Genomic DNA, 12,801 nt, shown 5'->3' on the forward strand with positions numbered 1-12,801 from the left:
GCATCTGACTAGAAATAGGTATAACACAGTAACTCAGCCTGTGATGGCTTCAAGCCAGTGTGTCTGTAGCATCCACGTTTGTTGTACCTACATATGTGGAAGGTATATGGAGGGGTTTAGCATTTATTCTAGGTCTACCTGGAACCGAAGCATTGCATGGGGATTATTTTATTTTAAAAATCAATCTCACGCCTGTATAATAAATTCCACCCCCTTTCAAGCCCACTCATGCACTTGGATTTCTAATGAATAAGCCTGCATATTTATTCATGAAGATTAAAGAACTGTACAGATAGAGGCAGCTGGCTGAACTGTTTTATTTTTTTTCCTTTAAATCTGCTGACCTCTGAGGAGCAAAGAGGAAACCCTCTCTGATTCACTTAGGCTGTTTGCAGACTGGGAGAGACAAAATAGCTCAACTATTTAATGCTTAGGTACAGGATGTGGTTTCATTGAGTGGGGTGCAGAGAGGGGAGAAAGTGGGGCTAAAAATCTTCTGTTTAAAAAATATACAAAAACCACGAAACAACTTGTTTTCAAGGTATGCCTTCAGTGGTGTCTTACTGCAGAGCCCTCTAACATCTGGCACTGGTTCCCATCCCCTGGATAGCTGTGCCGTGGTCGGATGTGACCCTATCTCTGTTTTCTACAGGCCCTGTTGCTGTTGGGTGGCATCGCTCTCTCCTGTCTGGCTCTGGACCTGCTCTTTCTCTTGTTCTACTCCTTTTGGCTGTGTTGCCGCCATCGGAAGAGCGAAGAACATCTAAATGCTGACTGCTGCTGTACGGCGTGGTGTGTCATCATCGCAACCCTGGTGTGCAGGTACGCTTGATGCCTGAAGGCAATCTTCCCTGTTACTCAGGATGGCGTATCCTGTGTGTGCGTTTTCATACTTGTTATGCTGTGTCTATAGTTAGTCAATGTTGGCAGTAATCCCTCTTTCCACTTGGTGTATGTATCTTTTAAATATCTGTAATGTATTTTCTTCCTTTCTGCCACTTGCTGAACTGCCTAATGGTTTGAGCAATGTGAAAAGGAATAGCTAATGTCCTGCTCTTTGATACTTTGCAAGTGGTAAATCAAGGACACTGCGTCCTCAGGAGCTTTTTGCTTAAATAGAATGGATACAGCTGAAGTATTTATCAGGTCTAGATGGAGATTTCTTAGAATCTGGTGTCCAAAAAGAATGACTACGTGGGAGAGTAGTTTAGGAAGAAAGAGGCACAGATGATTCTTTTGGGTTTGGAAGTATTGGTATTTGACTGGAGTGGGCGTTCAGATTTTGCAGCCTGTGTAAGACACTGCTGCATTTATTATCTGTAATAAATAGAGGTGAGGTGAAGTGAAAAGTAGGGTTGCTGAAAAACAAGAAAAATTAAGTAATTAGTGGTGAACGTGGGAAGAAATAGTTGAAAGGAGAGAACTTACATTTTGTTTTCTGGTTTTGGGTTGGTTTGGTTGTTGGGTTTGGGTTTTTTTTCCCAGTTAACACAGAAGAAGTTCCCATTTCCTAGAAAGTTCATGGTGTGGCATCTGAAAGCAGGAACGTGTTTGCAAACTTCTGGAGGGAGTCTTGGGCTTGGTTTGTTTTGACTTGGGCAGAATGAGTACCTTGAGCTCTACAGATGTGTGCCCTGAGGTTGAGCACTGTATTTCTTACCAATTCCCAGCTCCATCTGCTTTTCCCCAGGGCTTCAGGCGGTCTTAGGTGCCCTTCCACAGGGCTGGCAGGTCTGGGAGCAGTCCCCTGTTCAGAAAGGACATAATGGAACAATTGTGTTTTGTGGTGTCTTGTGGCTCACTTTTTCTATTAGTCTGCTGATGGGTGGTGGATCTGGCGTGTGATCACTCTGGAGGCGAGTGTGTTCCTTGAAGGCCAGGCTTAGCTGTTCAAGGGCTAGATTGTGTTACTAATGCATTTGTGTATTTGCTCTTTGGAGGCACATACTTAAGAGAACAGAAAACCCCTGGAGTCCTGGAACACGCACTGCAGAGCAGACATTATGTTGTGAGTTCAGCAGCTGGGGATGGATTTGCCTGTAGAGGTAGGGGCTCAGTGTTGAGGAGGAGAGTAGTGCACTAGCAAATACTGCTGTCTTTGCAGGGAGCTTGTCCATACTTTGCTGTGAATAGGTGCTTGGAATGGAAAGGCAAACCAGAGAATGACTTGCAAAGAAGAAATTTCAGCTTTATTCACCTTTCATTTTAGTGTTCTCAAGAGCTTCAGCTGCATCCATTCCAATCCACTGAAAGTGCTGTGGTCCTGACCTTTTCTTACAGAGCTCCAGCTGATGTTATTTATAGTTGTGTTGCTGCTACAGGCTCTTGTTTGCTATTGTTATGCAGTGTATATGTCCAAGACAGCTGCTGCAGAGTGTGGTAGTTGTTTGTTTTTAATTGTAGAAAAGGGGAGAAGGAGGTATTCTGTATGTGTCCCAGAGTGTGCGTGAGACAGCTGAAAGTGGAAAGGCCAGCTTATAAATTCTGGTAACCTTGATGTAACTTCCCATCAAGTCTGCAAGCTGGAAAACTACTTAGACTTCCTCCAATGTCTGAACCACTGGTTCTTATCCTTGGTGTACCATTTGTTATTGCAAGTATTAAATACAGGAGTGACCTGAAAACTAAGATTCTGCCTGAATCTACAGTGATACTGGATCTATATTTGTCTTGACTTCTTTGAGTTAAGTTTTAGATTTCCACTCTGAAGTCAGCGTGCTGGAGTGATAGCAGGTTGGTGCCGTCTGTGGTGAGTAAAGGTGCTGTCCAAGTGCTGCTCCTGCGATGCTGAGGTCAATTTTCTGCCCTTTTTAGAGCAGCTGGATGTGACGGTGCACTCGAACCAGTGCCTCTTGGCACTCTGTGCTCAGGATCTGGCTGGGAATGCAGAAACAGCTTCCCACAAGCATGGAATCTAATCTGTGCTAGTAGGAAGTCTCAATTAGATACCAGCAGTTAAATATTAGTCCACTGGATATATCCTGTCCTAGCTGTGCATTACACATAACAAAAGTGCCAGACCAGCAGATGCTGTTATGTTTCAGAGTGATGAGGAGTAAGGCTATTCTGAATGTCTGACAGTTGGCTGACCCGAGAGACAGTTTGTAGCACCATATGCAAGAGGAGAGAAGTAAAAAGCAAAAACCAGTGAGAAGTCCCAGACAGCAGCTGCTCTGGTCTGTCCGAGTGACGTGAAGTAGATTATTGACTTCCTAGCTGAGAACTAGTTAACTCTGGTTAAGTCCAGCTGTGCCTGGTAGATGCTTACCTAGGTAGTACTTAATCCCAGAGGACTGTTTGTACGGTGAATCCTGCTGCGTGCTGTGCATCACTGTTTCCTAATGACTTGATAGTTCCCGCTGAGCCAAAGGGAGAACGCTGAGCCAGCAGGAGAGTGTAACTGGTTAACAGGAGCTCTCCAACAAAATGTCTCTCTGAGTCTTCCCAGTTGCTCTAGCCACAAAGCTGTAGGAATGATTTGCCTGGATTATTCCTTGAATACTTAATTCATTTCTAGTCCTTACTGATTTTGATCAGTTTCTGTGTACAGGGAGTTGTCTTTTAAATCATCTCATCCACCAGTTAGGTGACCCTAACTCTCCCAGAAGAGAGCTCAGCTCTGAAGGTGGGTAGGAAGCTTCATGGAGAGGGTACCTGAAAAAAATGGGTACAAATAGATGGTGAAAACTTGGTTTCTCAAGTGCCAGTAACAGCGCTTTCCCTTGGTGCGAAAGTGCAAGGTGGTAATTAGACAGACAAATTAACATTCCTCCTGAGAACATGAGGTCTAAAAAGAGCTCTTCTCATGAAGTTCCTGTAATTAAAGATGACTTGGTGTAGTTAGATTATTCATTTCCAAGGATGTGTTGTGAATGGCTAGTGTTCATCTTTTCATACCGGTGACTGGTTACCTAGAGGGGTTTTCTCTGTGTGTGCGTGGGTATTACAACAGGAAGATCTCTCCACTGGAAGGCATGTATATGCACTCTGTATCAGATTAACTGTTTATGTATACCTTGTATAATCCAGAAAATGTTGGGGTTTGGTTTCTTGGGGGTTGTGTTGCAAGCTAATTTGGAATTGCACTTGGTTTTTCTTTTCTAGTTCTTTATTAGGGGATGTCCTAAGCTCATGTTGTATATGAGCAACAGGAATGCTCTCTTCCAGACTTTAATTTCTTGAGTCTGGCTGAAAAGTGATGCTGAAATGTGGGTACACAACCCACAGTTGTGTATCTGCATACTGTGGTATGTGTAGGAATGCATAGAAATCATGGCACGCTGCTATTCTGTGTCACATCATATTTGAAGAGCTGGTATAGCGTGCTGTCTCTTTAGTGTGTTTCTGTGGGTGTGCACCAGTGATGATAGTGTTAAACTCAGGAGTGCAGTGTTTTCTTGACTTAAGTGGGTTTCCTAAAACTTACCAATATGACTGAGTAGCCAAGTGCCTTTTTAAATGCATTATTGAACAGCAGGAGCAAGTTTTTAAAAGGTGTCTAAGAGCTTGGTAAGTTGATTTTTAAGATTTTTATTCCAAAATACGAGTGAGAAGGAAGGCAGGGGAGAGCCTGGGGTAGTGGAAGGCACAGGAGACTGGCAGGGGGTAGGTCTGGGAGGAAGAACTGAGGATGGGGTGGTGTGGATTCAAGAGGAAAGAGGGGGGTGTATGTGTGCACATGTGCTGGGGTGGAGGGGAGTGTGACAGAAGCAAGAATAGCAGAAGTAGAGGTGACTTTCCTATAGAAGCATTGAAAATGTGTTGGAGTACCTTTCAGAGGGTGCTAGGGTGGAAAAACGCTGTGTCATTCGGGAATGCTGTTCTTGTATCCACAGTGCGTGACAGAAATGCAGGCTTCCCCATTGGGTGACGATTTTGTCATCCTGTACTGGGAGATGGATCTGCTGTATCTCGGGCTACAGAGCTTCCCAGGGCTTGTGCAAGAAGCCGTGTGATTTGTCCTGACCTCAAGGACTTACACTGTTGTGTAAAGATGAGTTGATCTATTTTTACTTAAAAAGAATGAGCTTAAATAGAAGGAGCCCCTCTGTTTTCCTTCAATCATATAAAAGGTAGTCAAAAACTAGTGCAAATCCTTAAATCAGCTTTAAACAATAGCAACTTATACCACTGTGTGTAGGCAGGGATTTGAAACAACTGTTGGATTTAGATGAAGCCAAATGCAAACAGAAAACTAAACAGCAGTGATTTTTTTTTTCCTCTTGCCCCCACCAGCAGTCCCCCCTCTCACAGCGTGGGTCTGGGCAGCTGCCCCCAGCCTGGGCTTCTGGGCTTCGGGGGTGGTTTCCTTCCCTCTCTTGCACGATAGAAAGAGGAACTGCTAAAAAGCAGTGCAGCTTGCTCCTAGGAGAAGAATGGCTGTGTAAGTAGCACAGAGTGTGAATGCAGAGTGAGCTTTTGCTGGGCAGTAATGGAATAATTAATGCTTTATGTGCATTTTCCAGTGAATGTGTGATACACACGTCTAGAGGAATTTGTTCCTTGAATTAAATGGCTTTTATCCCAACTCCTGTTGCTCTAGTGGTTTCTTTCAGGAGTAGTGACTGTGCCTATAGGGTTATGGGCAGCTGAAGCTGTGGTTCGTGCAGAGCTGGATAGGAAGTCTACGACAATGGTTGCTGGGGTCCTTCAGCCTTGGATAGGTACCAAGTTTCAAGCCTGTAGCTGCTAGCACTTCGTAAATGGTACCTTTGAGTGAACTGCCTAATATACCTAGTTGTGCTGCATCTTTAAGGACAAGATGGCTGGTGCCACTTCAAAGTGCTGTTACTTGAGTCATTTGCACAAAAACAGGGCTACTGCGCTGGGAATAGAGAGAGCCAAACAGCAGGTTTTGGGCACTTACCAAGCCTTTGCTGGAAAAAATAGGCTTCTAGTAGCTGTAACAGGTTGAATAAAAATTGCTCACTAATTAAAGGGGGTCACATCTGCATATTAAATGTCAGGAATGTTCTGGAATTTATTTGGTGTCTATAATAGAAACAACTGTAAAAGTTTTCTGCTCCTCAGGAGAGTGAAAAGGTCTGTCTGAATTTGTTTGCTCTGATAAGACAAGGTGAAACTCAAGCCAGAGGTTTGTAATTGCCACAATGGCATGCTGAATTGCCTTATCCAGGGCATAGCTCTGGATCTGCAATCTCCCTTATTCAGGAGGAGCTGGGTGCGAGTCTTTTTTTTATCCCCTCCACCCACGTGCATCCTAGGCATGCGTTATCAGGCTCTGATAATAGCTGCAACCAGGGAGGAATGCAGAGGGCTTTTCTTTCTTTAATTATCAGCATCCTTTGCATTAGGAAAATGTTTGAGGAACGGTGTTCATGAAGAAAGAGGCTGCTTTCTTGTATTTACACTAAATATTAAGAGTTCCATGCCTGCTGCCTCCCTCTCTGTATATGATATAGACTGCCTACTGTCCCTGCAAGACTCTTCAGCTGAGACTTGTATGGGCCAAGCTCTCTATAATTTAGAGATTCAACTGCTGTAAAAAGCATGAGGCTGACACAGATTCTTATAGTAGATCTGCTTCCAGTGCATGTTCTTTCCTTACATTTCTTGTACGTACGAGGAGAAAGTAGAAACGCAACCAAGCGAGCTGTATTATACTGCTCACTCTGAAGTGGATGAGCCCAAGAGAAATGAGAGCAGAAACAGTTATTTGGGCTGCAGGTTGATGTGTGTGCCAGAGCAAATCTGTGCGAGGGTTTGTTATCCAGACAAAGCCCCCTCTGGCCTGCCTGCTTTGGTTCATTTCCCAGCCGGGTGGTGATGGTGGTGAAGAATGCCTACGTCCTTCAGTGAACCTTCCTGTTAAACAAAGGCCCTACGCTTATTTGTTCTGAAAGCTGTTGTTTGGCTTGTTTCCTTCCTCTTTTATTCCTCCTTCAAACCAGCTCTGTGAGGGCAGTGCTATAACCCAGCACAAAGCTGTTTTGAAGAAACCGTTTCATCAAGAATAACTTTAGATTTACACCAAAACCATCACCACCACCTTCCTTTCCACTACCACAAACACAACCTTGATGCCTTGAGAACCTTCCCAGAAAAGATTCTGGGTGCTCTGATGCAAAATATGACACGAGAATAGGAAAATTATATCTTGGTAATGTTTGTTTGTCCTGAGTTTAGTTGTGTGTTCCTGTGGCGATGTCTTAATAGAAGAGGTATCTCTCGACTTGCATGAGATTATCTCCTGGTTGCAACTCATTTACAGGATCTTTCCCCTTTAAGTAAGGCTTAAGCTAATATGGTTTACTTCATAATTGGGGCAGACGGATATGTGTGGACAGTTATGGCAAATCAGCTGATAGGTGGTAATTTGCTAAGCAGCTGGAGTTGAATTGTGTCTGCTAGCTTGTAATTCACTTGCTTTAAAAATAAGCAAGCCTTTTGTCCCTTTTGTAATTTATTAAGCCTTCCTTCCCAGTATTCTAAATCAGTGTGACACAAATGGTTCTAATGGGAAGATAAATCAAGATAGATGATGTTCATAGACATTCCACAGTGCAGAGAACAGAGCATGGAAAACAGGTCTAGAGGAGCCACCACCATGGGCAAGTAGTCAATGCAAGCTCTTTGTGTCCCACTTTTTAAATGCAATTAAACAATCTGTATTTCACATCCAGAGACAGAATGTGTCTCATGACACAGCAGTGGTAGCACCCATTCCCCTTGCAGGACCACTGGAGCCACTTGGCTGGCTGGATTTCTGATTGCCCATGGCTACGTCTGAATTCTCTTAAGAGATCTCTAATAGATTTTCATTATTGTACCATAAATGAAACAGGCATCCTGAGAAGGGATGATGTTCTGCTGTTCATCATATGGCTGCTATACAGAGAATTGGTGGCTGTGTGGAAAACGCAGGCAAATGTTTATAGGTGCATTTTTTTTTTTCAGTGGTTGCTGAGGAGCATGACCACCCCAGCTACTATTTGGGGAGGCACATGGCTTCCTTTCCAGTGGAAAGTGATGATGTGACCACGAAGAAAGCAGTCAAAGCATGTAGTGTGCCTTATAGTTTTAACTTTACTCTTTTCTGCTCTTTCTCTGCAGTGCTGGAATTGCTGTTGGCTTCTATGGGAATGGAGAGACCAGTGATGGCATCCACCGGCTGACGTACTCGCTACGCCATGCAAACCGCACTGTGGCGGGTGTCCAAGACCGGGTGAGCACTGGGAGAGAAACGCTAGCAAATGGGGAGTGTGGGAATGAGCAGACTTGCTCAGCATCTCTTCTCCTGGATCTGGCTGTGCTTATATCTCTTCCTATTTTTTGGTAGTCTCTGGGCTTAGAAATGTGCTAAAATTTCCGTTAATGAAGTGGTGACTTCTACAGCTCTTCTAAAAATATCAAAGCAAACACAGCTTGTTAAATGAAGTCTTCTCTTTGCTAGGTTTAAAAACAGCTTCTGATCAGCTCTCTTCCACACCCAGAAGAGGAAGCAGGCCAAAGCAGACAAGTCTTAGTAAAATGTATACTTCTGGTGCAGTCAGTTGTTCCTGTGCTAGCTCTGATTTCATGGTATCATACTGCAACCCTGATGGCTGCAAAATGTGTACATGTGTCAAAGGCTCAGCTGAGATGCCATCATTGGACTGCTCGTAAACAATCAACTTCATAGGTGCTTAAAAACTGCTTTTAAAGGGTAAGCAGTCCGAGTCTCTTAAGACAGAGGACTGGTAATCTGGAAGCTGTCCATGACTTGCTAGTAAGAATAAATCCTCTTCTACTTCCTTGACTTCCTGTCCTTTAATATTTTTTTAATTTTTTTTTCCATTTTCTTTCCCATACTATAGGTAATAGATACTGCAGTGGCTCTGAACCAAACAGTAGAACCAAACTTGCTTGTCCTGGAGGAGATGTTCACAAAGCAGACTGACTACCTGCATGTTATCCAGAAACTGCAAGGTCTCTTGGATGATCTGGTCAGGCAAACCACTGAGATTCCCTTTTGGAAGAATGAAGAGCTGTCTCTGGAGGAGCTGGCAATTCAGATTGACCTCTATGACTGGTACAGGTGTGTAGCGTACAGTAGAGTAGTGGTGGTAGCATCTCTTTTGACCTGTTTTGCAGCAGTGATGTGTGTTCTGGGTGGCTGAGCCAAAGGCTCTCTGTATTGCTGTGGGTCTCTTGGTCCACCCAGCTGATTAGTTTCTTACAGCATTCCTTTTTATTAAACATACTTCATAAAAGATTGCATTAGCTATATTCGACAAAAGAAAACCTTTATTCACACATGTGGAATAAATAACTGAAGCATTTTCTAACAAATGCCTTGGAAGTTCAAGGAGCTGCAGTGGCTCTCTTTCATTTGATGGTGTCCAGTTGCATATAACTTTACACTGGAACAAGATTAGCAGTCTTGGTTCTCAACAACTGTGTGTGCTGGGCATGTTGTATAAATGTTTTTACCTGCCTTGACTCCAAACCAAGCAAATATCCAGAGCTCTCTGGAGATTAATCATTAGTGGTGGCTTTTATTTGAAGAAAAGAAAGGCTACGTTTTCCCTCCATGAGTCACACTAACTTCTTGATCTGTACCTTTTATAGATCAGTTTTCCTTTGCAGACTATGTTTTTGTTTGCTGCAGGTGGCTGGGATACCTGGGTCTGCTCCTGTTCAATGTCCTGATATGTTTGCTGGTGCTCTTTGGGCTCATTAGAAACTCCAGGGCCATTCTTATGGGGTAAGTCCTGACCCAGGCAAAGGGCATAAGGAAGGCCAGCTGAATGGAAGTGCATTCAATCAGATCCTAAAGATGTTCACAACAAGGTTCTTGAGCTATAAAATGCAATGGTACCAGTGGCCATTGCTTTATCATCAAATTAGGAACTCATCTGGGGGGTCTACCTTCTACTAGGTAGCACTAGTAGCCTCCATTTGCGGGGAAACATGTTCCCTTAAATTTACAGGCTTTAAAAATCTCCCTTTAATTCTGTACAGTTGTGAAGGCATTTGTTAATTGATGATAAGCATTGCATGTTTCTACACAACCTGGTAGCGTGCCTTTTGTGTCACGATCTGCTCTTGTTTACCTTTGGCTGTCACACCTGAAGAAATGTTAAACTGAGAGCAAGCAATGGTTTGTACAGTTATGAGGAGGAGTCTTGTTGCCATGGTGCTGCAATATTAATGCATGGCTATTTGTAAAAAGCACTGCAAATGCCGCCATGCTCAGGCCCTGTTACAAGAGGAAAAAAATAATTACTATTCCTATCTTACAGCTTGGTTTAGCTTGGCATATTTGGCAAAGATACTGGTATCATAAACATAGTGACAGTTTGACAACTGACATGGCCAAGAGTTTATCCTGATACATGGTGATGCCATTAATAATTAAAACGAGTATTCAGATTTATTATTTGCCTGATGACTTCATACCTGGCAGGTTATCCAGACAAAAGTCCAAGCATGTGCACAGATGGTAAACCCAGGGTTTAAATTAGAATCTCGTTCCCTCTTAGCCAGAAGTTCTTATTAAGGCATTCCCCAAAGGGAGCACATGGCATAAAGAAGCAAGTGTATCACAGCCAACAAGATGGTGAAATGCCAGTTTTAGATCTTTTAGCCAAGCAATCAGTTACTGACCCAGTCATCTTCATTTAAAGTAAAACAACAAATGTGTCTTATTGATTACCATGCTCAGCTGGAGCCACCAAGCTGTGTTGTCCTTATGTCATAAAACTGCAGAACCTTGCTGATCCATCACTGACAATTTTTGCATACATTTGAAAAAACAAAAACATAATAAAGTTTTTAGCATCTTATTCCAGAATGCTGCCCAGAGGTCAATCTGGTAAAGCTCCATTACTTGTGCAAGATGAGCCACTACTCAGAATTAAAATAAGTTGGGAAACTGAGGGATAGATAAGTTTTTTAAAAAATCAAGACCCATAGATTTATTTTTTTAAAGCTCTAGTCTTCAATAAGACAAATGTAGCAGAAAAGAGCTATGTCCCTTCCTCACAGAGGTGCTTGCGTTAGATTTGAATAAATAATATCTTGATTATGAACAGGTTTTTGTGTGTTCTTCAGGGTGTGGGTGAGAGGAAACCTACTTGTGTTTCAAAGCCTGAAGGAAAGAGCATTCCTGAGAGAGCAAGCCAGTGTCCTTTTACTTTGAAGACAGGGATACATAAAACGAAACTGCTTATTAGTCTGCATCCCCATACCTGAGGGAGTTGAGGAGCAATTTTGCCTAAATATCTCTGGCGCTCATCCTGACAGCAAAGGTGAAAAGCTAATGTGCTGCTGGGGGAAGTGCAAAAGCCTTTTCCACTGGTGTGTGCTAGCTGAATGTCACCAAGACCACTGCTCTGTCATCCCTCTGCCCTGGGTCTGCTTGACAGCAGTCACTTCCCACTATTTCTGTCAGTAATGAGGTCCAGCTGTCAGGAAAAAAACCTTTTAAGTCTGTGCAGAGATAACCTTGCATGGCAGCAGCAGGCACCCAAGCTGTTGCTCTGAACTGTTTGCCTGCAGGTCTCCTGAGATGCTGAGGTGCTGTTCAGATACACGCAGCTTGGAATCAAAGTCTGGTGTCCTAACAGGGACTGAGTATTTCCTCTCACTGGCTGTTGCCATGCAGTGCTTACACCTGACAACCTCATTTATTCTAGAAACAGGAGGAGTTTGCTGAATTTTGGATCAGGGTGTTTTTGTGGGGTTTTCTGATATGGCATATTTTTCTTGGAATAGCTTTGGATTCGGAAAGTAAAATCCAGAATGGGAATAATGGAAGTGATGGGACTGTAGTTAATCCATCACTTAATCTACCTCCCCTACAGCCATCTCTTGTCTTTGTGCCTTTGGCTTCCCTGCTAGAAGCAGGGTAAGACTTTGTTTCCACCCTCACCTTCCTTCCCCTGCAGCCCTAGGGTCAGGTGACATGGGGACCAACAACTGTACATAAACTTCCCTGGTTACTACTGGGAAAATGGGATGGTTTATCTGAAGATACAGTGGCTGATAATTTCTTGGTTTTGGTAATTGATTTGAACTCTAAGTAACACATCTTGTGAAAGGATCTGCTTGAAATCAGAGCTGCTCCATCTGCCATCTGTCTGTCTTCCACAGGGTGTGCTTGCTCGGGGTGTTTGCCCTGATTATCAGCTGGGGATCCCTGGGTCTGGAGTTGGCTGTAGCAGTGGTAAGTGGCTCTAATCCAAGACCCATTCACCCTTTGATGCAGACTTACCAGACACGAGATTAATGTTATGCTGTGCCTGTTTTATAGTGCATCTTGTCCTAAGTAGCTGTCCTAGCATTTTGCACCTATGAAAAGTACAGAGCTCCTCCCTTCTCCATGGTGTAGTGCGCTAGCTACTACTTCAGCACTGCTGCGGTTGTGTAAAGCAGTGCTAGTGGGGGTGACAATGAGAGACTTCAGCATCTGAAACACCCCTACAGCAGAGGGTTCCCTGATGTTAACCTGGCTCAACTGCTCTTTGATATTGGTGTTCTTTGATAGTCCTTTTTCCTTTTGTCTTTCATCTATCTAGGGCTCCAGTGACTTCTGTATTAACCCTGATGCTTATGTCTCCAAAGTGGTAGAAGAGAATGCAGTGCTTAGTGCTGGTAAGTGTGGGACTGGCTTTGGCATGGGGTACTGTGGCTCCAGCTATCACACAGGAGCATAGCAGTGGCTGAGAATTTAAGGATGTGTTTGGAACAGAGGAGCTTGCGTACAGTGCGAAAAGCATGTGTGTGTGGAGCTCAGGAATACCAATAATCTTCCCAAAGAGCCATTTATACCCTGATAAGAAGTGCTCATATATATAT

At 43.5% G+C, this 12,801-nt stretch overlaps 1 protein-coding gene across 1 annotated transcript; it reads left to right on the forward strand.

Moving 5' to 3' along the window:
- Window positions 1–652: 652 nt before the first annotated feature.
- LOC104543150 (protein tweety homolog 3-like) lies at window positions 653–12,597 on the forward strand (the record flags this gene model as incomplete). The annotated part of the gene is made up of 6 exons (XM_010187690.1): window positions 653–822; window positions 8,074–8,185; window positions 8,817–9,037; window positions 9,611–9,706; window positions 12,097–12,169; window positions 12,522–12,597. Coding segments are annotated over 6 exons (748 nt in total), but the record flags the coding sequence as incomplete, so codon positions are not given.
- Window positions 12,598–12,801: the final 204 nt, after the last annotated feature.

This window comes from Mesitornis unicolor, unplaced genomic scaffold (genome assembly GCF_000695765.1).
Source record: "Mesitornis unicolor isolate BGI_N332 unplaced genomic scaffold, ASM69576v1 scaffold3687, whole genome shotgun sequence".
In the NCBI taxonomy this organism is placed as follows: domain Eukaryota; kingdom Metazoa; phylum Chordata; class Aves; order Mesitornithiformes; family Mesitornithidae; genus Mesitornis; species Mesitornis unicolor.